General features: G+C 46.8%; 1 protein-coding gene across 3 annotated transcripts in view; it reads left to right on the top strand.

The window, feature by feature from the left end:
- Nucleotides 1-25,667, top strand: part of LOC129855525 (inactive tyrosine-protein kinase transmembrane receptor ROR1-like) — a 175,854-nt gene that overhangs the window by 142,553 nt on the left and 7,634 nt on the right. For all 3 annotated transcript variants that reach the window (XR_008759519.1, XM_055923288.1, XM_055923289.1), the window contains 6 exons: nt 16,847-16,974; nt 18,096-18,232; nt 18,461-18,641; nt 19,261-19,506; nt 19,767-19,978; nt 25,401-25,580. Coding sequence is in view for 2 of the 3 variants with exons in the window: in XM_055923288.1 (XP_055779263.1) it covers nt 16,847-16,974; nt 18,096-18,232; nt 18,461-18,641; nt 19,261-19,506; nt 19,767-19,978; nt 25,401-25,580 (1,084 nt within the window). In the remaining variant the exon portion in view is untranslated. The remainder of the gene's footprint in view (nt 1-16,846; nt 16,975-18,095; nt 18,233-18,460; nt 18,642-19,260; nt 19,507-19,766; nt 19,979-25,400; nt 25,581-25,667) is intronic.

Raw genomic sequence — 25,667 nt, 5'->3', positions numbered from 1 at the left:
ACCACAAAACACAAAGAGCCTCCACCTGTAGCCCTGAGGGGAGGGATCGCATGACAGTCCTGAAAGAGAGAGAGAGACGGAGAAGGAGAGAGAGACAGAGAGAGAGGGAGAGAAAGAGAGCCCGAGAGAGAGAGAGAGAGAGAGAGAGAGAGAGAGAGAGAGAGAGAGAGAGAGAGAGAGAGAGAGAGAGAGACGAAGAAGGAGACGGAGAGGGACGGAGAAGGAGAGGGACGGAGAAGGAGAGGGAGAGGGAGAGGGACCGAGAAGGAGAGGGAGAGGGAGAGGGACCGAGAAGGAGAAGGAGAGGGAGAGGGACCGAGAAGGAGAAGGAGAGGGAGAGGGAGAGGGACCGAGAAGGAGAAGGAGAAGGAGAGGGAGAGGGACCGAGAAGGAGAGGGAGAGGGACGGAGAAGGAGAGGGAGAGGGAGAGGGACCGAGAAGGAGAGGGAGAGGGACGGAGAAGGAGAGGGAGAGGGAGAGGGACCGAGAGGGAGAGGGACGGAGAAGGAGAGGGAGAGGGAGAGGGACCGAGAAGGAGAGGGAGAGGGACGGAGAAGGAGAGGGAGAGGGAGAGGGACCGAGAAGGAGAGGGAGAGGGACGGAGAAGGAGAGGGAGAGGGACGGAGAAGGAGAGGGAGAGAAGGAGAGGGAGAGGGAGAGAGCGAGAGAAGGAGAGGGAGAGGGAGAGAAGGAGAGGGAGAGGGAGAGAGCGAGAGAAGGAGAGGGAGAGAGACGGAGAAGGAGAGGGAGAGGGAGAGGGAGAGAAGGAGAGGGAGAGGGAGAGAGCGAGAGAAGGAGAGGGAGAGAGCGAGAGAAGGAGAGGGAGAGGGAGAGAGACGGAGAAGGAGAGGGAGAGGGAGAGGGAGAGAGACGGAGAAGGAGAGGGAGAGGGAGAGGGAGAGAGACGGAGAAGGAGAGGGAGAGGGAGAGAGACGGAGAAGGAGAGGGAGAGAGCGAGAGACGGAGAAGGAGAGGGAGAGAGCGAGAGACGGAGAAGGAGAGGGAGAGAGCGAGAGACGGAGAAGGAGAGGGAGAGAGCGAGAGACGGAGAAGGAGAGGGAGAGAGCGAGAGACGGAGAAGGAGAGGGAGAGAGCGAGAGACGGAGAAGGAGAGGGAGAGAGCGAGAGACGGAGAAGGAGAGGGAGAGAGCGAGAGACGGAGAAGGAGAGAGCGGGAGAAGGAGAGGGCGAGAGACGGAGAAGGAGAGAGCGAGAGACGGAGAAGGAGAGAGCGAGAGACGGAGAAGGAGAGAGCGAGAGACGGAGGAGAGAGCGAGAGACGGAGAAGGAGAGAGCGAGAGACGGAGAAGGAGAGAGCGAGAGACGGAGAAGGAGAGAGCGAGAGACGGAGAAGGAGAGAGAGAGAGCGAGAGCCCGAGAGGGGGACAGAGAGGGGGACAGAGAGGGGGACAGAGAGAGAGAGAGAGAGCCCGAGAGGGGGACAGAGAGAGAGAGCCCGAGAGAGTGTGGGGCTGTAGCCAAGGCACAAGAGACCACTGAGTTAATGCGAACGAATCAACTCAGATTATCTGCCATTTTATGTGTGTTGATGTCTGGTGCCTGCATCATTATGCTTTTACTATTCTCTGATATCATACTATAGGACCGTGAGGTTATTCAGTCGTATCTATGGAAACGATAAGATATTCCAGTGGTTTGTTTCACCTTCTCACGATGTTCTGATGAACAGAGATGTATTCAGTTGCTGATCGGTGTTGATTCAGATAGGATGTGTTCTGTAGACTAAGGCTAGCCAGAGAGCAGCCAAGATTCTTTAACTTATAAACCACAGTCCCCAAAGTGTCCTTCAGGCCTGCCCCAGCCTCCCTCTTTTTTCTCTCTCTCTCTCTCTCTCTCTCTCTCTCTCTCTCTCTCCATTTACCCCCCTTGAGTTTTTCCGTGTTCAAAGCCAGTCTACCATGGCCTCCGACAGACATTTTCTTCTCCGTATGAACAGCACAGTAGGGTACACACACATTTGCAGACCTAGCTGTAAAGTGGAATGAATGCTCTGAGAGCTACTTTCTCTGCCCTGTGTCAGGGTCAATGGTGTCTTACTCTCATTTGTTTTAAGAGGACGGGGGGGGAAGCCCGTAAATTCCCTTTTAATAGGAGATCACGAACTGTGTCCTCTCGACTCTCTTACAAACCCTTTAGTAGACGCACTATACTGTTGTGCTATTTTTAGGTTTCTGTGTTTTCTCTCATTTTAATGGTGACAGTTAATCAGCTATAATTCTGGCAAAACCTTGTCCCCGTAGACAAAAAAAATCTAAAGGTCGAAGACCTGAGAAACATCCCACTGGGCACAGACATCATTTCAACGTCTAGTTTTGATTCCCGTTTGGTTGATGCGTCAACTAACGTGAACTCCACTACAAATGTCAACGTGTCATTGAGTTTCGGTGCAAAGTAGGGTGAAAAAAATATGAAATTCCCTCACGTTGATGACTTTTTTGCAAATCCAATCAGTTTTCCACGTTGATTCAACGTCACCGCATCGATTTTTGTTGTTGTTGTTGAAATGACGTGGAAACCACATTGATTCGACCAGTTTTTGCCCAGCGGGATAACTTTTTCCTGTCTATGGAGTCCTATACCTCAGAAATAGGCATTTCTCTTTCTCTGGCGGATAGTTTGGCAGGAAAGGTGGATGATTTATAGGCCGACGGACGGCCCCACGCCAATGCAGTCACGCTTCATGTTTAACATGCGTCTTCGGTCGTTCTCTACGTCCCCGCCTCGCCACCATGTTAAGCCAAACCTGTACTCGTGTTCCCATAAGTACACATGTTTCACGTGATGTCATAGTCATCTGTGATCTACTACACGTTGGGGTGTAAATCATCAGTTAAAGAGAGGGGCATATGTAGCTGTCAAGCTTACAGTACCTGCGTTGCTCTCGGCTATTTCTTTCTTTCTTCCCCATTTCTTCTTTTTTCCCTTTTCCTGTTATTACTCCCAAACATACATTTTGAATCAGTTTCTATGTGATGTTTTGGTTCCTAGCTAAAGGCCAGGAAGAGTGGAGGAATGAGAAGCAGGTGGTAGTTTGGCATGGCAGACCCGAGCCCACGGTGAGCCCTAGCAATAGTGTTCGTTTTTTTTGTGTGTTTTTTTTAAGAGGCTAGCGCTGTAGTCTTCTACACCTCCTGGAGGGCTTCTACAGACTCTTTTCCAGCCCTCCCTCCTTTTCTTCCACTCTCCCTTTCTTTCCGTCTTTCTTTCTCTCTTACACCTTCACTGGTTCTCTCTGCCGGCTCTGTTTGTTTTTGAGGGGTCTGTACACATGACGGGTGGGTGGATACAGAAAAACAAACCCCACTCTGTTTTCACGAAGTACCTCCCCCCCCCCTCTCTCTTGTCTCTCACAAACACACACCCTCTCCTTCTCTCTCTGCCTACCTCCCTCCCCAAGTTGTAATGGACTCCTAACAGTTTGACCTCTCAGCTCCCTGTCTTTAGTAAATCACAGAACTGAAAGTCTGTAAGCACGGCAGGAGTTTGTGTATGGAGCCCTATTGCCCCTTTGACTCTCTCAAAATACCCTCCTTTTTCAGAAATCCCAGCTGACGAATTTCCGATTGGAGGATTCCGTTGCAGAGCTGCATCTTATCCCTTGCTGATTCCTCCAACTGGGATTTCCCAAAAAATCCAGGGAATTTTGAAAGAGTTTCAGTTATTTTGCAACTCTACCTCCGTTTGACTCTCTAACCCTGGCGCTCACTACCCTATTTCCCAGGGGATGTGATGTCACTGGGTCAGAGGTCACAGTGAGGAGTGATAGGTTTGGGATGGGTCTCTGTCTCTCTCTCCACATCTTAATATGGCTCCTGTTCCCAGGAGACTGAGTACGGGAGAGATGAAGAAGCGCTCGTCTTACCTGATCTGATTGACATATTACTAAGCACATACCTGCTGTAAGGACCACCGTGGTGTTGATGGACAGACGTATGTGTGTCTTTCTCCCCTCTGTTTGTTACTCAACTAGCTTGTTCAATTACTTATTGTATTTCTCGCCTTCACTACTTCCTATCCCATCCATTTTGTCTCCCTCTCTCTGAGGGAAAAGCAGCATATAAGTCTTCTCTCTTTCTCGCACGCACACACACGCGCACACACACACACACACACACACACACACACACACACACACACACACACACACACACACACACACACACACACACACACACACACACACACACACACACACACACACACACACACACACACACACACACACACACACACACACACACACACACACACACAGAGGCCTGTATTGTTCCAGTCAGGGTAACATGAGGACTCACGAGTGGCCCTTTCTCCATTGTCTTCTAAATGGAGTCCATCAGTGGCCCTTCTCTTTATCCGTTCTCTATGTGGTCACGGGTGGCCATTTTGTTTCCTTTGTCACTGCGGTATCGTTACCCAGGCACCCACACATACAGTTCAGATGTCTTCATGGCGCTTGGCCTCACACTCTCTCTGGCTTATTTTGTTTAATGTGACCAAATCACAACAACTCCACAGCCGTACACATGTGCAATGTTTTTTTTTTATTGTTATGGCATCGAAAAATAAAACATCAGATATAAAAAGCATAATGCATGAAGACAAGAGAAACGCACCCAATTGTAATGTGGAAGATAATGATAAGCAGGCTTGTTTTTCTCCTTCTCTATCTTCTCGAAACCGCAAACGCTTTGCTTTGAGTTCGGGAAACCCAATCCCTCGAGGAGACTCGTCATGATTGTCCCTTCTCTCTCTCCGTTCCCCTCTCTAGCTGTTGTTCTTTCCATACCCTGCGTGTCTTTCATTTGGGGCTTGGAGAAGAGGGGAGAGGAGAGAGAGAGGAGGAAGAAGAGGAGAGTAGAGGAGAGGGAAAAGAGGTGATGGAGAGGCGAGGAGAGGCGAGGAGAGGCGAGGAGAGGAGAGGAGAGGTGATGGAGAGGCGAGGAGAGGAGAGGTGATGGAGAGGATCTTCCTCTACAGGACTTGCTGTGGAGAGGGAATTCAGATCCTCTACTAACAGAAAGTAAATGCATGTGACCTCACAGTGGTGACAGCTTATATCCTTGTCTGTCAACACCATAGATCGATCACTTCCATAGATCGAACCAGGGCCTCAGCCCTCCGTGTCGTCAGGACCCTCCCGTCTCCTTACTTCACTCCAAAACACTTCCTCTCCTCTGTCTCTCTCTGTGTGCGTGTGCGTGCATATCACTTCCACTCTCTGTGTCCTCCTCTCATCTAAAGGGTGGTAACAACTAGGGCTGTTGTGGTGACCGTATTACCACCACACCGACGGTCGCGAGTCTTGAAGGCAGTCAAACTCCATGTGACCGTTTAGTCACGGTAATTAGGCTTCTCCAAGTTCTGATGCTGCTGATGGTCATTAGTAGCCTACCACACTTGCTAACTGCCTGATACTCAGCACTCTATTGTCCCTCTCATCACTCTGACATCAATGCAAATGTATTCAAAAATCTAATCAAACACTTCATGAGAGCCTATGAGCTGATGTTGCGCAACATTTCAATAGGCTATGCATTTGCGTGAGAAAACAGAGTGATGGCCTCTACTGAAAATAGGAGGATCAGCTTTCTACTAGGCCTACTATATTTCTGTCTCAACTTTGCTAATATTAAGCACATTGCCTATCTATACAACAGGAGTATTGCCTACCTGGCCGGCATGAAAATAAACCACGGGGAAAAGCGTTCTCCATTCGCTATTTAAGTGCATAGATTGCATGGCTTTTTTCCCGCTGTCCCTGTTTCCATACAGGTGCATCATAATGGTCCTTTCAAAAACAAAACAAATTGCCGCCGGGCGGCAGGTAGCCAAGTGGTTAGAGCGTTGGACTAGTAACCGAAAGGTTGCAAGATCAAATCCCCAAGCTGACAAGGTAAAAAACTGCCGTTCTGCTCCTGAACAGGGCAGTTAACCCACTGTTCATAGGCCGTCATTGAAAATAAGAATTTGTTCTTAACTGACTTGCCTAGTTAAATAAAGGAAAAATATATATATATATAGACAAGACGAAATCAAGAATAGTCTGATGGGTGACAATATTAGCCTAGCACTTGTGAATGATATATTATCACTTGTTTGATTCATAGTCGCACATCCCATGTAGCCTAGCCCATAGGCCTATATGTTTTAGGTTTGTATCACAACTAAAGTGGCTAAAATAACTTCTTAAAATTAAGCACAATAATCCGTTTACAAGGGGTTTATTGTAAAGCGTGGTTTATTATAAGCAGCACGTTTTTTTTTCTTTTTTTTCCCCACCATATAAATGCACCTTTATAATAAAGGCATTACATGCATAATTGCATTTGCAGTCTCTTTTGATAATGGTGTTTTCCGCTAATGGAACATTTGCGTTTATAGCCTTCTACCATGTGCGCATTGCTGCGCTTATAATGTGAAAAAATACATAAATAGTTTATCAACATTTTAAGCTAAACATTCTGATCTGTTGCGTCAGCCACATTGCGTAAAAAAGCTTTTTCATGCTAGTGGTTGTATTAATTTGGGATCTATCGCATCCCACACCAATATTTATTTCTCACACAGAGTAAAATAGGTCGAGCTTTCTACTATGGGGGATAGTAGATTGACATAGGCTAGTGATTTTGCTGTTCGTTAAGCCTACTCATATTGTTGGCTGACGAAAAGTTAATGTGGACAGTTCTTCCAATATCTTCAGTATGCGCCTCGGAATTGGATAAGGATGCACGCAGTTGCGTCCTTGACGTGTCTGTCTTCACTTGTAGCCTGTGAGAAAGACCCGATCACGTGATGGAGCGTGCAGCACTCAGGGAGAAGCACGCAGCACTTGGGGAGAAGCGCACTATGGCTACTGGCTGCAAAAGGCATGGATTTTTTAAGGGTACATTACGGCCCACAAAGGGGATGCGGCCGTGAAATTCTAGGCATTATCAAGGGCTTGTCAAATTGTGAATGAGAGACTGATGAAGTGTGTACAGCATGCACTAAAAAAACAGAGCAGAACTCATGCCTTTCAATAAACTTTTTTTCAAATCCTCATTAGAGTCGCATCATGCAGCCTTACAATGTATTAAAAATCTAAATATACAGCCCAACATTTGTAGGACAACTAAAGTTACATTAATAACTCTAAATTAAGCATGTAGGAATACCTATTACTTTGTTAACCGCTCAACACAGAATAGCCGCATGTCTGCACTCCCTCAAATCGTTTGGAGAAAATTTCATTTCTTTTTTACTCAGCTTTGTTCAATTGTATTATTCTAGGCAAATCTTGTCTGCTAAATGAACTAGTGTAGTCCACAACCATTTTGCATAGCCACATCAGGACCTAACATAAGGACAACTCAGAGTATGCTATTCTGTTCTTCTGAAATAGACTACATTTTCTTTATATACTTATACTTATTTCGACCTTTCTAAAATAAATCATGGATTTTTGTGAAGGCGTAGGCTATATTACATGGATTTATTCCACTTTTTAAAATGTAGATGTTCCAAAGGTCTGCATCAGTGGCTTGTAGGTTATGTGCGGAAGCCTGGGAATTCTAAATGTGTTTATGTTAATTAACGGTCAATTACCCTGAGACCTACAGTTATTTGCTTGACAATCACCGGCTGACGAAGTTTCGTGACCGCCACAGCCCTAGTAACAACATCTCAACTTCAATGTAAATCGAATGAATTAGCGAAGACTTTATGAACTGTAGATTTAACGATATCTAAGTGTTTGATGAACGGACCGTGAAGGCTTTGAAAAGGACCACATGAAAAAAGCTGTTATGTCAGGATATAGGGGAGTTAAAGTTTTTGATGCTTTGCCTTTTGTGGTTTCTGTCCGTCCCATCCTATTACCGCATGAATCTAACTCAACACAAAGAGGGCGTCACGCCACCGCCCAATACAGTAATCAAAACCAGGGTTAGATACATAGAGTGTAGATAAGTACAGTGTAGAGTTGATATCCCTCATTCTCTCCAGTCTGCTCCTAGATCTCCAACCTGCTGGGAAAAGGATTCCACAGACACACGCCAGGAAACGCAAACTACAGGAGAGGGGAAGAGAGCGAACGGTTGAGAAAGTAGAGGGATGACAGGTTGGATAACATTCCTGCTTTTGGGAATTTGAGGGATGTTTTATTGGCCTCCAGAGGCGCTGACTAGCCTCCGCTAGCTTTGGACCACCAAATCCATTAGCCTTGCTCCTCTGTGTTGAGCATGCAACATAACATTGACATCTCTATAGATAGGGACTCCCTGGGTTTTAAGTGGAGAACATTTACAAGGCTCTATGTTCATTTATTTACAGATTCCAATAGAACGATACAATACAGACATACTGGGTAAAACGCCTTTGTTGTCCGATACGTCAATTCCAATGTCTTCCCACAGATATATCGACTTTCGCTTTCCTCCTTTAGACGTCGCTTTCCCAGAAAACACCAGGATTGGAGTTGACTTAGATGACTGTACTTCTGTCAACGGTCGGAGCCCATCGTCTTTATTCCCTCGGTCCTCTCCAGTCTCCGAGGTCAAGGCCTTAGCAGCAGTGTGGCTGATGTCTTACCGTTATAGTAAAAACACATTGGGCCATCTTCCTAATGTTATCTGGTGTCTCTCCCCCATGGATGACTGGGCCCGTAGGGCAGGCAGGCTCACACACACGCCCGCGCATGCACACGCACACGCATCAGTGGTCCTGGGGGACCCATGGTAAAACAGCCTCCTCCTTCCTGTCACTGCTTTATGGCTTTACCAGGCCAGACCGAAGGATTCCATTACCAACAGGACCAGTAGAGTGTGTGTGTGTGTGTGTGTGTGTGTGTGTGTGTGTGTGTGTGTGTGTGTGTGTGTGTGTGTGTGTGTGTGTGTGTGTGTGTGTGTGTGTGTGTGTGTGTGTGTGTGTGTGTGTGTCCGTCCGTGTGTGTGTCCGTCCGTGTGTGTGTCCGTCCGTGTGTGTGTCCGTCCGTGTGTGTGTCCGTCCGTGTGTGTGTGACAATGTTATTATAGTTTATTTTTTCATTCGTTTTTAAATTTTTATTAGAAATTCAGTTTAGTTTCAATTCGTTTTCAGACCTGATTTGCTAGTTTTTTTAATTTGAGTTTTATCAAAATATTTATTATTTGTTTTTATATTATTTTGTTTCAGTTTTACTGTTAGGGACAGAAAGCATGCGTGGGAGCATAGGAGCCAGTTGTGTTGTAAAGTTTTTGTTGTGTTTTTCGGGCTGCCACCTCCTGCAATGGGGGGCAGTAATATGAAAGGTGATGGGTCAGGTTAGGTTATGTTTAACTATTCCGCAGGTCGTTGCTGTAAAGGAAAATGTGTTCTCAGTTAACTTATCTGGTAAAATAAGGGTAAAAAAATATATATTTTCCAAATGTATATAAAGTAAATCTCAATGTGACTTTAAAATGAATACCACCCAAACTGGTGCAATGAAACTCTCACCTGTGTTTACACCAACCCAATGCTTTTTAACTTGACTGAGGCTACGGATCCGTAGGTAACCGCCCGGTCCCGTCTCCATAGATCCCTTTTCCCCAGAGCTGAAGATCCAAATCACGTTCTGCGGCATGTCTTTCTTTATACTTTAAGCACACATTCTCGTGGTCTCTCTGTCAATCGTGAATGATAATTCTTCAAGTTTTACTAGTGAAACGTCCATGCAGCATCTGCATACCAACCGTTTGACCTGAATCAGTTTCATTGTGATATGCATTTAGATTAGTTCTTCTTGAGTAATACAGTGTTGTTTTTCAAGTAGCCTACAGTGTTGTTTTTCAAGTAGACTACAGTGTTGTTTTTCAAGTAGACTACAGTGTTGTTTTTCAAGTAGCCTACAGTGTTGTTTTTCAAGTAGACTACAGTGTTGTTTTTCAAGTAGCCTACAGTGTTGTTTTTCAAGTAGCCTACAGTGTTGTTTTTCAAGTAGCCTACAGTGATGTTTTTCAAGTAGCCTAGAGTGTTTGTTTTTCAAGTAGAGTACAGTGATGTTTTTCAAGTAGCCTACAGTGTTGTTTTTCAAGTAGCCTACAGTGTTGTTTTTCAAGTAGCCTACAGTGTTGTTTTTCAAGTAGCTCCAGTGTTGTTTTTCAATTAGCCTACAGTGTTGTTTTTTGATTAGCCTACAGTGTTTACAGTAACGTTATATACAGTGCATTTGGGAAGTATTCAGACCCCTTCACTTTTTCCACATTTTGTTACGTTACAGCCTTATTCTAAAATGGATTAAATTGAACATTTTCCTCATCGATCCACACACCATAAACCATAATGACAATGCGAAAACAGGCTTTTTGAAAATGTATTTCATAGTTTTGATGTCTTCTCTATTAGGCTGGCCAAGGCTCACATCAACACCATCATCCCAGACACCACGGAACAACTCAAATTTGCATACCGCCACAACAGATCCAGAGATGACTCAATCTCTATAGCACTCTACACTGTCCTCTCCCACCTGGACAAGAGGAACACCTACATGAGAATGCTGTTCATTGACTATAGCTCAGTGTTCAACACCATAGTGCCCTCCAAGTTCATCACTAAGCTCAGGACCCTGGGACTGAACACCTCCCTCTGCAACTAGATCCTGGACTTCCTGACGGGCCACCCCAGGTGGTGAGGGTAGGCAACAACACATCTGCCACACTGACCCTCAACACGGGGGCCTCTCAGGGGTGCGTGCTGAGTTCCCTCCTGTAACCCCTGTTCACCCACGACTGCATGGCCACGCATGACTCCAACACCATCATTACGTTTTCTGACGACACAACGGTGGTTGGCCTCATCACCAACGATGATGAGACAGCCTATGGGGAGGAGGTCAGCGACCTGACAGTGTGGTGACAGGACAACAACCTCTCCCTCAACATCAGCAAGTCAAAGGAGCTGATTGTGGACTACAGGAAAAGGAGGGGCCGAGCATGCCCCCATCCACATCGACGGGCTGTAGTGGAGCGGTTCAAGACCTTCAAGTTCCTCAGTAGTTCCTCAGTGTCCACATCACTAAGGAATTAACATGGTTTTACGAGGGTATGTTTGGCAGCATGAGTGAAGGATGCTTTGTTGCGAAATAGGAAGCTGATTCTAGATTTCTTTTTCGATTGGAGATGCTTAATGTGAGTCTGGAAGGAGAGTTTACAGTCTAACCAGACACCTAGGTATTTGTAATTGTCCACATATTCTAAGTCAGAACCGTCCAGAGTAGTGATGCTGGACAGGCGGGCAGGTGCGGGCAGCGATCGTTTGAGGAGCATGCATTTAAGAGCAGTTGGAGGCCACAGAAGGAGAGTTGTATGGCATTGAAGCTCATCTGGAGGTTAGTTAACACAGTGTCCAAAGAAGGGCCAGAAGTATACAGAATGGTGTCGTCTGCGTAGAGGTGGATCAGAGAATCACCAGCAGCAAGAGCGACATCATTGATGTATACAGAGAAAAGAGTCGGCCCGAGAATTTAACTCTGTGGCACCCCTATAGACACTGCCAGAGGTCCGGACAACAGGCCCTCCGATTTGACACACTAAACTCTGTCTGAAAAGTAGTTGGTGAACCAGGCGAGGCAGTCATTTGAGGAACCATGGCTGTTGAGTCTGCCAATAAGAATGTGGTGATTGACAGAGTCGAAAGCCTTGGCCAGGTCGATGAATACGGCTGCACAGTATTGTCTTTTATCGATGGCAGTTATGATATCGTTTAGGACCTTGAGCGTGGCTGAGGTGCACCCATGACCAGCTCGGAAAACAGATTGCATAGCAGAGAAGGTACCGTGGGATTTGAAATGGTCGGTGATCTGTTTGTTAACTTGGCTTTCGATGACCTTGGAAAGGCAGGGTAGGATAGATATAGGTCTGTAACAGCTTGGGTCTAGAGTGTCTCCCCCTTAGAAGAGAGGGATTACCGCGGCAGCTTTCCAATCTTTAGGGATCTCAGACGATACGAAAGAGAGGTTGAACAGGCTAGTAATAGGGGTTGCAACAATTGCGGCGGATCATTTTAGAAAGAGAGGTTCCAGATTGTCTAGCCCAGCTGATTTGTAGGGGTCCAGATTTTGCAACTCTTTCAGAACACCAGCTATCTGGATTTGGGTGAAGGAGAAATGGGGGAGGTTTGGGCAAGTTGCTGTTGGGAGTGCAGGCCTGTTGACCTGGGTAGGGGGAGCCAGGTGGACAGCATGGCAAGCCGTAGAAAAATGCTTATTGAAATTCTCAAATATCATGGATTTATCGGTGGTGACAGTGTTTCCTAGCCTCAGTGCAGTGGGCAGCTGGGAGTAGGTGCTCTTATTCTCCATGGACTTTACAGTGTCCCAGAATTTTTGGGAGTTTGTGCTACAGGATGCAAATGTCTTGAAAAAGCTAGCCTTTGCTTTCCTAACTGCCTGTGTATATTGGTTCCTATCTTCCCTGAAAAGTTGCATATCGTGGGGGCTATTCGATGCTAATGCAGTATGCCACAAGATATTTGTTTGCTGGTATAAGGGCAGTCAGGTCTGGAGTGAACCAAGGGCCATATCTGTTCCTGGTTCAAACATTTTTGAATGTGACCTTTAGTTGTCGGGACGAGGTGTCCAGAAAAGTTGAATCCACAGCCAATCCGTTTTAACTTTAGTAGTACACGTAAGAAGATTCAAGTTAGCTACCTGTTAGCTACCCCTGTTAGCTAGTGATAGTGATGCACAAGATAGGCTTATTTGAAACATCTGCATCTCCTGGACACATTTACCCGCCAGATTCAGTATCTTGAAAACACCATTGAAACCCCTATTACATTTTTGACCAAAGTTTAGAAGAAAACTAACATTGAACATAATTCATGATGGTTTTTATTTTTATTTGGAGTCAAAGATAATAGTTTCAGTATAGTTTTAGTTTTTCAAAAGGATCGTTCATTATTTCATTTCAGTTTGCTAGATCGTGTTTTCGTTTTCGTTTACTATAACAACCTTGGTGTGTGGCGTACGTGCGTGTGTGTGTAAGCAAGAAAGTAAAACAAAGAACATGTGAGTGAACCAATGTTTGCTTTTGTTTCTGTGTGTTTTCTATGTGTGTGTGTGTGTGTGTGTCCATGTCAAGTCGTGTGTGTTCGTGTGTGTGTGGTAGACTCTGCGGGGTTCTAGCCTACAGTTATAACTGCTCTCTCTCTCTCTCAGACAGAACCCATGATGTAAGCGTAGCCTAGGCAAACACAGTCAGTTTAACGGAAAAGTCCTTCCTGTAATTAGCCATTATAAACTACTACTACAGATGTGCCCCTTTCACAGTGTGGTGTTAGTTTGGATGTTCAGAAAGGCCTGAACATCCACACTGTTTATACAAATAGCAACCACACTCACTGGGACTAGCTTCCTTCCCATTCTGTGATGGACTCAGCCTCCCACCATGCACACACGGGATATGTTCCAAATAGCACCCTATCCTTTACATAGTGCACTACTTTTGACTAGAGCCTATAAGGGAGTAGGGTGGCATTTGGTACGCCACACAGACAGCAACCGCCTTCAGAAAAATGTGGATGATGGGGGTTAGTGGACTTTGGAAGAGACGTCTTCTACCAAGCATTTTTGTTTGAATGTTTTGGACAGGGCTTTTTAACCTAAAGCCTTTTGGAGCGGAGTTTCTGGGCGAGGGATGTTGGTTGAGGTCTTTTGGACGGGCCAGGGTTGTAATTTGTCGCTGGGTCAGGATATAGAGCAGGACTCGGAGGAAGCAGGGTTGTCTACTCTTCCTTGTCATTTAGCCATCTCAGTGCGGCCACGTTGTCCCCGGCGACACACACACACACACACCACGCCTCTGGATACACTCCCGACGACACACTCGAACCTCAGCCAAAGAAATCCTCTATTTCTCTCTGTCTCTCTCTTGCACTCTTTCTGTGTGTGTGTGTGTGTGTGTGTGTGTGTGTGTGTGTGTGTGTGTGTGTGTATCCACATTCTCAGTGGGGAAGTTGTACATTAGACTAAAGCAGTATGGAAAAGCCTTTATTAATCTCATAAATGTAACGTTATTGTATATCCCATCGAATCCCATCTTGGAGCAGAGCCCAGTTTTTGTGTGTCCGTGTGTCCGTGTGTGTGAGAGAGAGAGAGAGAGAGAGCATGCGTGTGTGTGTGTGTGTCAATTTCTGGATAGCCCATTCTGAGTCAATAAATGGGGGGGGGGTTAAAGGTCAGGGTAGAGAGGTGACCTTGGCCTCTGAGACACTTAACACTCTCCTCAGAAAGTGACCCATTGACCCCTGACTCACACCCCGCCGCGCTCGGCCACTCACCCCAGCCCAGACACCGATAGGGTTACCCTTAGATGTTCGTTTGTGTGTATGTGATTCTGGAATTGAATGAGTTAGCATTAGTGCATCTGCCACACTCAGCCATAATGATCCACGGTGGTTAATGTGGTTTGAAGCAGGAGGATGTAGAGAGGGAGCTTATTGTGAGAATATGATAATAGTTATGTCATACGCCCTTCTATGGTCTCCAACTGGCTTGGCTTCAGTCACATGACTAAATGAGCTCATAGCTCATAGTGTGAAAATGGCCTTGTTTCTGTGAATAGTGTGTGTGTGTGTGTGTGTGTGTGTGTGTGTGTGTGTGTGTGTGTGTGTGTGTGTGTGTGTGTGTGTGTGTGTGTGTGTGTGTGTGTGTGTGTGTGTGTGTGTGTCAGAGTGCATCTGTGAAAGTAGGCATTAGCAATTTCATTGTTTCCATCAGTGTCCACACACATGGGACACACTCACAAAGATAGTACACTCTCTCTCACACACACACACACACACACACACACACACACACACACACACACACACACACACACACACACACACACACACACACACACACATGCTTGTTATAGATTCCCTACTCGTCATGTGTTTCGTATTAAAGCCCATGATGATATCCTTTTCCCATAAACAGGATTAAAGCCCAACAGCCGACTCTTTAAATCTTTATACAGTTCACATCTCTTCTCTGGGAAGGACTGAGACATCAAGCTGTATCAGCTGACACCGGACACTTAGATAAATGTTGTTAGAGCAGGGCTGAGACTCTACTCTCTGTTCCACTTAGAGCTGCTGGCACAATTACTGTATTACTGTGTAACCAACATTTATGGATAAAAACGGCCTAAAATGATTTTGGGGTGTTTGTGTGTCTGTGTGGAACAAACAGCTGACTAAAGACGGGACACCCGAGCATTCTTGAGGTCGAGTCCGTTTCTGCGGTAACATGGAATCTTAACAACAAACTTTGTTGCTCCTTTCTGAAACAAGCAAGGCGTTGTAGCAAACAAGTCTCCGGTTGCCGAGGCAACGCCGTCCTCCCTGTAGCAGCAGCACACACAGGGTGCGTTCGTAAATTCGCTCTGGCTATCTACTCCGATTTCAGAGCACTCTCGCCTGAGTGTACCAGAGCGCAGAGTAACTGACGAATTTATGAACCCTCAACACCGGTTGAATATGGTGTGTCAATAAACATTGGCAAAAAAAAGCATAATTAAATTGCTTCCAGCAGTACAGTTACATTAACCAAAATGTCCTTGAGTGGCCTAGCCAGTGCTCGGAGTTGAACCCGATCGACCATCTCTGGAGAGTCCTGAAAATAGCTGTGCAGCGATGCTCCCCATCCGACCTGACAGAGCTTGAAAGGATCTGCAGAAAATAATGGGAGAAACTCCCTAAATACAGGTGTGCCAAGCTTGTAGCGTCATACGCAAAAATACTTGAGGCTGTAATCGCTGCCCAAGGTGCTTCAACAAAGTACTGGGTAAAGGGTCTGAATACTTATGTAAATGGAATATTTCAGATTTTAATTGTTGATAAATTTGCCCAAAATTAAAAAAAACTGTTTTTGCTTTGTCATTATGGGGTATTCTGTGCCGATTTGTTTTTCATACATTTTACAATAAGGCTGCAACGTAACAAAATGTGGAAAAATCAAAGGGCCTGAATACTTTCCGAATGCACTGTGTCTCCCTATATCCCTCTCAATACGAGACTCATAAATGAGAATTGACTGATACAGAATAAACGTGTAATTCAGCTGACAAATGCATTTCGTAACGGTTAGTCATATTGGCTCCAGGCTGTCAGTCCATCTGTGCGTCTGCCTGTCTGTGCGACAGCTGTCGTGTCGTTACAAAGTTGTTTTGATGCTGCTAGCTTGAGCTTCTGAATGAAAAGAGATTGACAATATTTTCCTAGTGCAACACTTGCTAGTTGGACCATATTTCAGACTTCTAAGCACGATCAGCATGCTGGACACTATGCTGGGCGCTGCTGTCTACTGGTGAAGCAAGCTAGCTAGCTATTTTAGCTGGCTAGCAAACAGATAGATCCACACCTGAGCCTACCAGTGGGTGATTAGCCTACAGCCAAATAAACGCTCGTGCACTTGCAAACTTTGCTGGAGTTGCTAGCCCGCTAATTGTTTTCCTCTTGGATGTGCAACTTTTTGATGGCAAATGTATTCAACCCTAAAGTTGCTGAGGGTAACTTTTGCAGGCAACTGCTTGCTCTGCAAACACTTGCACTGCAGTAGGCAGCCTATATTGTTGACCTTGTCTATGTAGAATTAGAATGAACTGCTATTACGGTGACCACGGTCATTTGGCTGGTCAATTACCGCCATCCAACATTCCATGACCGTCACAGCCCAAGTTCCGCTGTGAAGAGATGTGCAGAGAGAGAGAGAAGTGTTTGTGCCACATGCTTAGGAAGTGTAATGCATGCTATGCTGACATCTAGTGGCCATACGGTGAACTGTAATGTACATTCATTCTATCTATTTCTCTCTCCCACTTTCTACCTCTCTCTCTAACAGGGATGATTTTGATGAAGAGGGGTTTTGCCAGCCGTACAGGGGCGTAGCTTGTTCTCGCTTCATAGGGAACCGCAGCATCTTCGTCGACTCGCTGCAGATGCAGGGCGAGATCGAGACCCAGATCACAGGTACGCCATCTGCTGCCCTGTGTATGTGTGTGCGTTTCCCGTATCCGTCTGTCCCATAATGCGTGTATTGTGAGTGAAATCAGTTTGCAGGGATTAAGGGTCATGGTCCAGATTTGGTCCATCATGTAAACCAACCAGAGACACTCATCCTTTCCAGCTCCAATCGGACCCAGGTTGAGTCTGTCGCTTTGTCATTACTGTCAGTGTCAGCTAGGATGATGAGAGGATATCTGATAGAAGGATAAAAGGGAGTTCAGGATGCTAACGTCACAGTATGGGACACACGCAGTCTACGCTTTGTGTCTGGGTATCCCAAGTATAGTTCATCAGACATGTCTGAACATCGCTGTGTGTGTGTGTGTGTGTGTGTGTGTGTGTGTGTGTGTGTGTGTGTGTGTGTGTGTGTGTGTGTGTGTGTGTGTGTGTGTGTGTGTGTGTGTGTGTGTGTGTGTGTGTGTGTGTGTGTGTGTGTGTGTGTGTGTGTGTGTTTGTGTGTGTGTGAGATTGAGAGAGCATTCATACGTGTGTGTGTGTGTGTGTGTGTGTGTGTGTGTGTGTGTGTGTGTGCGTGTGTTTGTGCGCGTGTGTGTGTGCACGCGTGTGTGTGTGTGTGCGTGCATCTGGCTCTGTTTATTTTCCTGGAGACATTATGTGTCCGTTCATAGTTGAGTGTGTTGGAGCTGCCTGCCACTGTCTGTGGTTATCAGTCCCAACCCAGAAACCCAGAGACGATGTGGAGCATGTAGCTGCTATACTTTCCCTGTAAACCACAGTCTCTACAGGCCCTGTAAATACAGACAGGCTGCTGTCCTAAACTGCGATTGCACTCTAGAGTAAATATACACACTACAGGACCAGACATGAACCATGAGTGATTTGTGTCTGACTGGACGGGGAAAATGTTCCCCAAAAGTTTGGATGTAGGCAGTCCCCACAAAGGTTACGACTGTACCATATGCCACTTGATTTTGATCGTACTTGATCTCGGTCATACTTGATCTCGATCATACTTGGTCTCGGTGGAGCAATACAAGTTCAATACATTTCTATAGCTATAGTTGTATGTATACCTAAACTTCAGACTTCTTATGCCCATACACATGACCACTTTCCCCACCCAGCCGCCTTCACTATGATCGGAACGTCCAACCACCTGTCGGACCGCTGCTCCCAGTTCGCCATCCCGTCTCTGTGCCACTTTGCCTTCCCTACATGTGACCGCAGCTCTGGGGTAGACAAGCCCAGGGACCTGTGTAAGGTAATTGTCTTTGTAGCTATACAATATAAAGCTGGATATATTTAGACTTGCTAGCATTGACAGTGGATATAATATACCATTTAGTAAAGTGAGAAATATCTCTATTTAGTTTAGTAGTAGGTGGTCACCTTCTGGAGTGGCCTAGCATGTGTGACAACGTTGTGTTGCTTCTATTGTGTTCTTTGTATCAGTCTCAAACCCTCTCCCCCTCTCTCCCTATCCGTACAGGATGAATGTGAGATCCTGGAGAATGACCTGTGTAAGACCGAGTACATCATCGCCCGTTCCAACCCCATCATCCTGAAGAGACTGAAGCTGCCGAACTGTGAGGACCTGGCAGCACACGACAGCCCAGAGGCTGCTATCTGTATGAGGATAGGGATCCCCATGGCTGAGCCCATCAACAAGAGTAAGACATGCTATATTGTAAACTGTACTTCCAATATCAATAGTCTTCACGTGGCCCGTAAAGAAGAGTAAGATATTACTTTGTTGTTATCTTAAATCCGCTTTTATAGCTAACCCATTGGCATCCGCATAAAAAAAAAAAATGTTTTAAATTATTTTATTTATATAGCCCTTCTTACATGAATTGATATATCAAAGTGCTGTACAGAAAAGCAGCCTAAAACCCCAAACAGCAAGCAATGCAGGTGTAGAAGCACGGTGGCTAGGAAAAACTCCCTAGAAAGGCCAAAACCTAGGAAGAAACGTAGAGAGGAACCAGGCTATGAGGGGTGGCCAGTCCTCTTCTGGCTGTGCCTGGTGGAGATTATAACAGTACATGGCCAAGATGTTCAAACGTTCATAAATGACCAGCATGGTCAAATAATAATAATCACAGTGAACAGGTCTGTAGTACTGTACTGTAGTCCACTACCAACAGTATTGCTAGGCAACTGCAAATCATAATCAAACATACTGTACAGTATCAGTGACAATAAAACCTCATATCCTTCATCCCGATACGTCTTTTCTCCACAATTTGGTCTAACACACATTGTTTTCTGTCCCCCTACTTCAACTAGACCACAAGTGTTTCAACAGCAGTGGTTCTGCCTACCGCGGGACGGTCAGTAAGACCAAGTCGGGTCGTCAGTGCCAGCCCTGGAACTCTCAGTATCCTCACAGCCACACCTACCTGGCGTTGCGCTACCCAGAGCTCAGCGGAGGCCACTCTTACTGCCGTAACCCCGGCAACAAGCAGGAGGGACCATGGTGTTTCACCCTGGACGAGGGAGTCCGCATGGAGCTCTGTGACATCTCCGTCTGCGGTGAGACATAGGGGGACATAGGGGGTTATAAACACATTGTTGTCTTTTGCTGTTTTGTTATTATTGGGAGCCAACGCTGCAACCTATCAAATAGTCACATTAGTTGTTATGCTTTATACGTTATGGGTGTTTTAACACTAAATCGCAGCGCCACATTGTTATTTGCAGTGCACAGTGTGCTGTTTGGGTTAGAAGGAGAAGCGTCGGGGCAGTAACATGGAGTTTGAACATTAACCCCGTGTTATCTATGTCCCATGAAGATTATAAGGAGAACCGTGGGGGCAGTAACATGGAGATTCTTTACATCCTGGTCCCGAGCGTAGCCATCCCTCTGGCCATCGCCCTCCTCTTCTTCTTCATCTGTGTGTGTCGTAACAACCAGAAGGCTGCCCGACCCCCAGCGCCCAGACAGCCCAAACCTGTCAGAGGACAGAACGTAGAGATGTCCATGCTCACCAACTACAAACCCAAGGTACCACATTTAGCTTAGCACCATCTCTAGTCCCATAGTCCTCACCCTCTTATGGTCCACTCAGTCCACACACACACAGCTCACACTATGTGCAAACTCCAAAACAGAACACACACACGGCATGTGCACACTCACCCTCTCTCACTGTCTCTCACTGTCTCTCTCTCACTGTCTCTCTCTCTCTCTCTCTCTCTCACTCTCTCTCTCTCTCTCTCTCTCTCTCTCTCTCTCTCTCTCTCTCTCTCTCTCTCTCTCTCACAAACAGAACGCTCTCAGTCCCCCACACACACTGGTCCCAGTGGGCCTGAACTCTGTTGGCCCAGCCAGAGACCCGGGCCCATTGACTATGGCGTGGTGTTGGTGTAGGACACAAAGCAGGCAGTGTGTCTGAGAAATGCTGTTTTCACACCCCAGTCATAAAGTGGTGGTCCTCTCTCTCTCTCCTGGTGCTGATAGGGTTAGAGAACAAACACAGACACACACACACTGGTATCCCTGGGCCTCTCTCCTGGTGGTGATAGGGCTAGGGTTAGAGGAAGGCAGGGCCATGACACCTATATATCTCAGCTAAATAGGTTTTATGGGTAAAGGCCTGCTGAGTGGCACCCTGTTTACAACACTACATGTGAGTGGGAGAATGTCACTAAGACTCAATGTTGGAGGTGTAGAAAAAGTGAAAAGCACAGAATCCAGTCTATGAGGCAGAGTTATGTGTTGTGGATGTTAAAGTGAGGCAGAGTGGGGCCTCCCGGGTGGCGCAGTGGTCTAGGGCACTGCATCGCAGCGCTAGCTGTGCCACCAGAGACTCTGGGTTCGCGCCCAGGCTCTGTCGCAGCCGGCCGCAACCGGGAGGTGCGTGGGACGACGCACAATTGGCCTAGCATCGTCCGGGTTAGGGAGGGTTTGGCCGGTAGGGATATCCTTGTCTCATTGCGCACCAGCGACTCCTGTGGCGGGCCGGGCGCAGTGCTCGCTAACCAAGGGGGGCAGGTGCACGGTGTTTCCTCCGACACATTGGTGCAGCTGGCTTCCGGGTTGGAGGCGCGCTGTGTTAAGAAGCAGTGCGGCTTGGTTGGGTTGTGTTTTGGAGGACGCATGGCTTTCGACCTTCGTCTCTCCCGAGCCCGTACGGGAGTTGTAGCGATGAGACAAGATAGTAATTACTAGCAATTGGATACCACAAAATTGGGGAGAAAAGGGGGTAAAAAATATATATAAATAAATAAAAGTGAGGCAGAGTGGCTAGGATCTCTCTCCAGTTATCAATGACATCCTTTCCTCCCTTCCTCTTCCCAATTGGTTGTTACAGTCTTGTCCCATCGCTGCAACTTCCCTACGAGAGAGAGAGAGGAGAAGGTTGAGAGACATGCGTCCTCTGAAACATGACCCTGCCAAGCCGCACTGCTTCTTGACACACTGCTCACTTAACTCGGAAGCCAGCCGCACCAATGTGTCAGAGGAAACACCGTCCAACTGGCAACCGAAGTTGTTAGAGCGTGATGGGACAAGGAAATCCTGGCCGGCCAAACCCTCCCCTAATCCGGACAACGCTGGGCCAATTGTGCGCCGCCTCATGGGTCTCCCGGTCCACGGCCGACTGTGACACAGCCTGGGATCGAACCCGGGTCTGTAGTGACGCCTTAGACCGCCTTAGACCGCTGCGCCACTCGGGAGGCCCTCTTCCCTTGTTTTAAGGAGTTTTCGTTTTTGTAAGCAGCGCCGGTGGAGTCAGTTTCCCGTCTGTATCCCGTCTGTATCTCAGATCAGGTCATTGTCTCCAACGTATGTGGAGACAATCTTCCCAAGCCCAGATCTAGGAACCAGTCACCCCACCCCAGCATCACCCCACTAGCATTATTGTTTCTGCTGCCTCCCTGCATTCCTCCAACTACACGGCAGCAGAAACAGCCCCCATACTGCTGACACACACACACACAGCCCTCTCGCCCCAGCATGCTCCGGCCCAACCCAGTTCAAAGACACAGGGTTCAGGCCAGTGTTTTGACTCCCTCTGAAGTATGCTATTATGACTCCCAAAGACAAACACTGCAGAAGTACTCTCATTTAAATTCATCAGAGGAGGTATGGAAAAGCTCTATGGTGTGTGTGTGTGTGTTGCTGTGTAAGTGTGTGTGTGTGCGTGTGTGTCTCACCAACAGCACGCATGCGTAAACATCCTTGTGTAAAGGGGAAGCTGGTTGGATGTTGACGACGATGTGTTTTCCCGTGCGCCATATACGGCAGATATTGTTGTTGTCGGGGGGGGGAGTGCTAATTTTGGAAGTGGCCTGCTCATTGGACGGCTATACGGAGCAGGCCTTTGCCAAGAAGCTGCTTAAGTACCATCCCCTCGTGGCACGCTTGGACAGCCTCGGGTGGAGGTGCAAGCTGGTGGCGCTGTTATTCGGCAGTCTCGGCCACGTACACAGCCTTGCGGTGCCCTTCCAGATTGCGGGCCTGACGGAAAACTAGGGCAAAAGCAATTGGATAGGTACTGCTCTGTTTTCAGCTGTCGTGGGGCAGCCTTGCTGTTTGGAGAAGGATGTGCTTTTTTGTACCCTTGAGTGCATACAGGGACCTTTGAAATGTTGGGATCCTTTTTTTCTGTCAATTTGATTGGTGGATTCAAATTAAGTATTTCAAATGTGGGTGTGGGTGTGCGTGCGGACGTGCGTGCGTGCACTTTTGTGTGTGTGTGTGTTTACCTACATGAGTGACCCCGTTCATGCCAGAGCCTAAGATCTCTATCAGAGCTCAGCAGGATGAGGAATGTTCAGCTGCAGCTCCTTCTCTCTTTCTCTCTCTCTCTTTCTCTCTACTTCTCACTGGGGTTCTTTGTGATGTTTGACAGCACTATCAGTGCTTTGCCAGCTATGTATTGCATACTTCATATTCTTCTGCGGATCATACTACAGTCAGGCCCTACATTCTTTCTATGTTCATATCTATCTCCATCCCGTTTAGAAGATTATCCTGGCTGTGTTATGGTGTAAACTGATGCTGTTAGACATACGTCCACAGTGTTATTGCCCGTCAACGCTACAGCTGTGGGCTGGCTCGGTGTATTAGACAGTTCTGTATGGTGGTCCCCGTCACACACACACATTCCTGTCCCGAGGCAGACTGCGTTCTTTTGTCACAGTACTAAAAACATCTGCCCCACTGCTCATGTCGTCCTCGTCAGTGTCACCGCAACCCATCAGGCTTTGCTCCAGGGTCACCCGGGGAGTCGTTGTTCGGGGCGGTGGCGCAGCCCGGCCCCTGCGTTTTTTCGCTCCAGGGATGAGCCCGGTTTGGCCGCGGGAGGGCGTAACCCAAACCAAAAACATCTGTCCCCCTTTTCATAACAGTAACATCCCCTATTCACCATTCCACTGCTAACCAGCCCCTTCCCCCCAAACACTCCTCCCCTTCCCCAGCAGCACCCCCCCCCCCTCTTCCCCCCAGCTGACTGTGGCCTCTGTCAGGAATTTAATTTCTTATTTGGGAGTTCCTGGAATCTCTCATCGCCTCCTCCCTTCACCTTTTATCTCTCTCTGTCCTGACTGAGCTGTGAGCCCCCCTGTGAACCCCCCCCCCTCCTCCTCCCTGTAAGATCACCTGGACAGCTCAGAGATATGAGACTGTAGGACAGGAGAGGCTATCTGAGGCTGTTGGGATGACAAGACAATATGAAAGGTTATGGAACATAAAACTTCAAAGACTATGTTCAGTAGAAAGATAAAATGACGAGAACCCCTTTACTGTAGTGCATCTGACTCATGACTGAAGATGAACAAGGCTTGGGGTCAATTCCATTTCAATTCCATTCAATTCAGGAAGTACACTGCAATGCCAATACTCTTCAATGCTTTTCAATCAGGAAAATGTGGAATTGGAATTTGGTTTACTTTCTGAATTGACTGGAATAGATATGGAATTTTATCCTGATTTCCAACATGCGATGTGAAGATTGCTCTACGTGTTGTACAAGTTGAGTAATGATGGAGTTTGGGCCATACATATGTGTTTGAGAGAGGGGGGGATTGGCAGTTTTCTGCATTCAAATTCATAACCATGCAACTGGCTGGCGCTTTTGGCTTCCCCTCTGTTTCTCATGGTTCAGTCCCCAGCTGGATAGATAATTACAAATGTCTGTCATCCCTTAAACAAAAACGTTTACCTTCTTCTGTTATTACTGGGCCACTTCATTCCACTTGAATCATTCTGGAGAAAATGAATTACCTGCAATTTCTCAAATCTGCACTAACCTGTCAGTTTATTGTTGTTTATGTTGGTAGTGTGTTGCCAGATTCCTGGCTGGAGTGTAGGTACACTTATGTATTTTGTGTCTGGGGCTTAAGGGATTTATTGACGACTTGAGCTGAGGAAAGGAGCTGAGGAAAGGAGATAATGGATACAGTATGAGAATAATAGGTAATTATGATGTCTCTAGGCGATAGCACACGCACGCACACAGTTATATTAGGCACTTTGCCTTCCTACAATTATAACTAGCAGCAATTGTAAGCTGTTAAGTTTTGATGTCGGTCCGCACAAACCCGTACCGAGATAATTCTGTATGTTGAGTATGTACTCTATGTTGAGCTGAATTGAAATTTCAACACTTAACATGCTGACCAGACCAGGCATGCGCGTGCCTGGTCATGTTGATTTGGTCCATCCACACCAGACGCAATCAGGACACGCAGGTTGAAATATCAAAACGAACTCTGTGCCGACTGTATTCGTTTGGGGACAGGTCGAAAAACACGTGAAACACGAATGGACATTTAGCTAAATAGCTTGCTGTTACTAACTCATTTGTCCCGCGATATAAACATTGGGTTGTTCTTTTTTTCCTGGATCTTTGTAGAAGTTGGACCCATTTTGAGGTCGCACAATCGTGTGTTCTCTGCTCCAAACAATAACTCCACAGATAAAAGGGGAAACTTTGTTTCTAGTAATCTCTCCTCATTCAGTCTTCTTCTTCGTCTCCTTCTTCTTCTGTGGACTTTATATGGCGTTTGGCAACCAACTTTAAGGTGCATTACCACCACCAACTGGACTGGAGTGTGGACCTCAGTTCAGCTTTCAATCACCCACGTGGGTATATGCTCCTAAAAACCAATGAGGAGAAGGGAGAGGCGGGACTTGCAGCGCTTCACGCGTAAAAAAATACCTGGCTATACAGGCGCTCATTGACGCGCGCGAGCAGTTTGGATAGAATTATTGAATGACATGAATGTGTACATTTTATTTTGCAACGCTCACGCACGTAACACGAGCGGTGGGCTCAGCATGTAACCTCTCTTCCCCTTCTCTGTCCCCTCTCTCGCCCCTTCCATCTTTCTCTCTCTCTCTTTCTTCTCCCTTTCACTCCTTTTCTCTCTTTCTCTCCCTCGCCCTCCATCCTCTCTCACCTCTCTCTCTCTCTCTCCAGAGTAAGGCCAAGGAGCTCCCCCTCTCTGCGGTGCGGTTCATGGAGGAGCTCGGTGAATGTGGATTTGGTAAGATCTACAAGGGCCACCTGTACCTGCCTGGTATGGAGCAAGCCCAGCTGGTTGCCATCAAGACCCTGAAGGACTACTCCAGCCCTGGCCAGTGGGGTGAATTCCAACAGGCATGTTAATATTGATGCAGGTTTCAATATAATTTTTTTTTAACTTACGTTTGTATACACCCTGGCAGAGCTATTGGAATATGAATT

This window comes from Salvelinus fontinalis, chromosome 5 (genome assembly GCF_029448725.1).
Source record: "Salvelinus fontinalis isolate EN_2023a chromosome 5, ASM2944872v1, whole genome shotgun sequence".
Classification (NCBI taxonomy): domain Eukaryota; kingdom Metazoa; phylum Chordata; class Actinopteri; order Salmoniformes; family Salmonidae; genus Salvelinus; species Salvelinus fontinalis.
The sequence above is the reverse complement of the archived record's forward strand: the minus strand, read 5'-3'. Positions and strand labels throughout refer to the sequence as shown.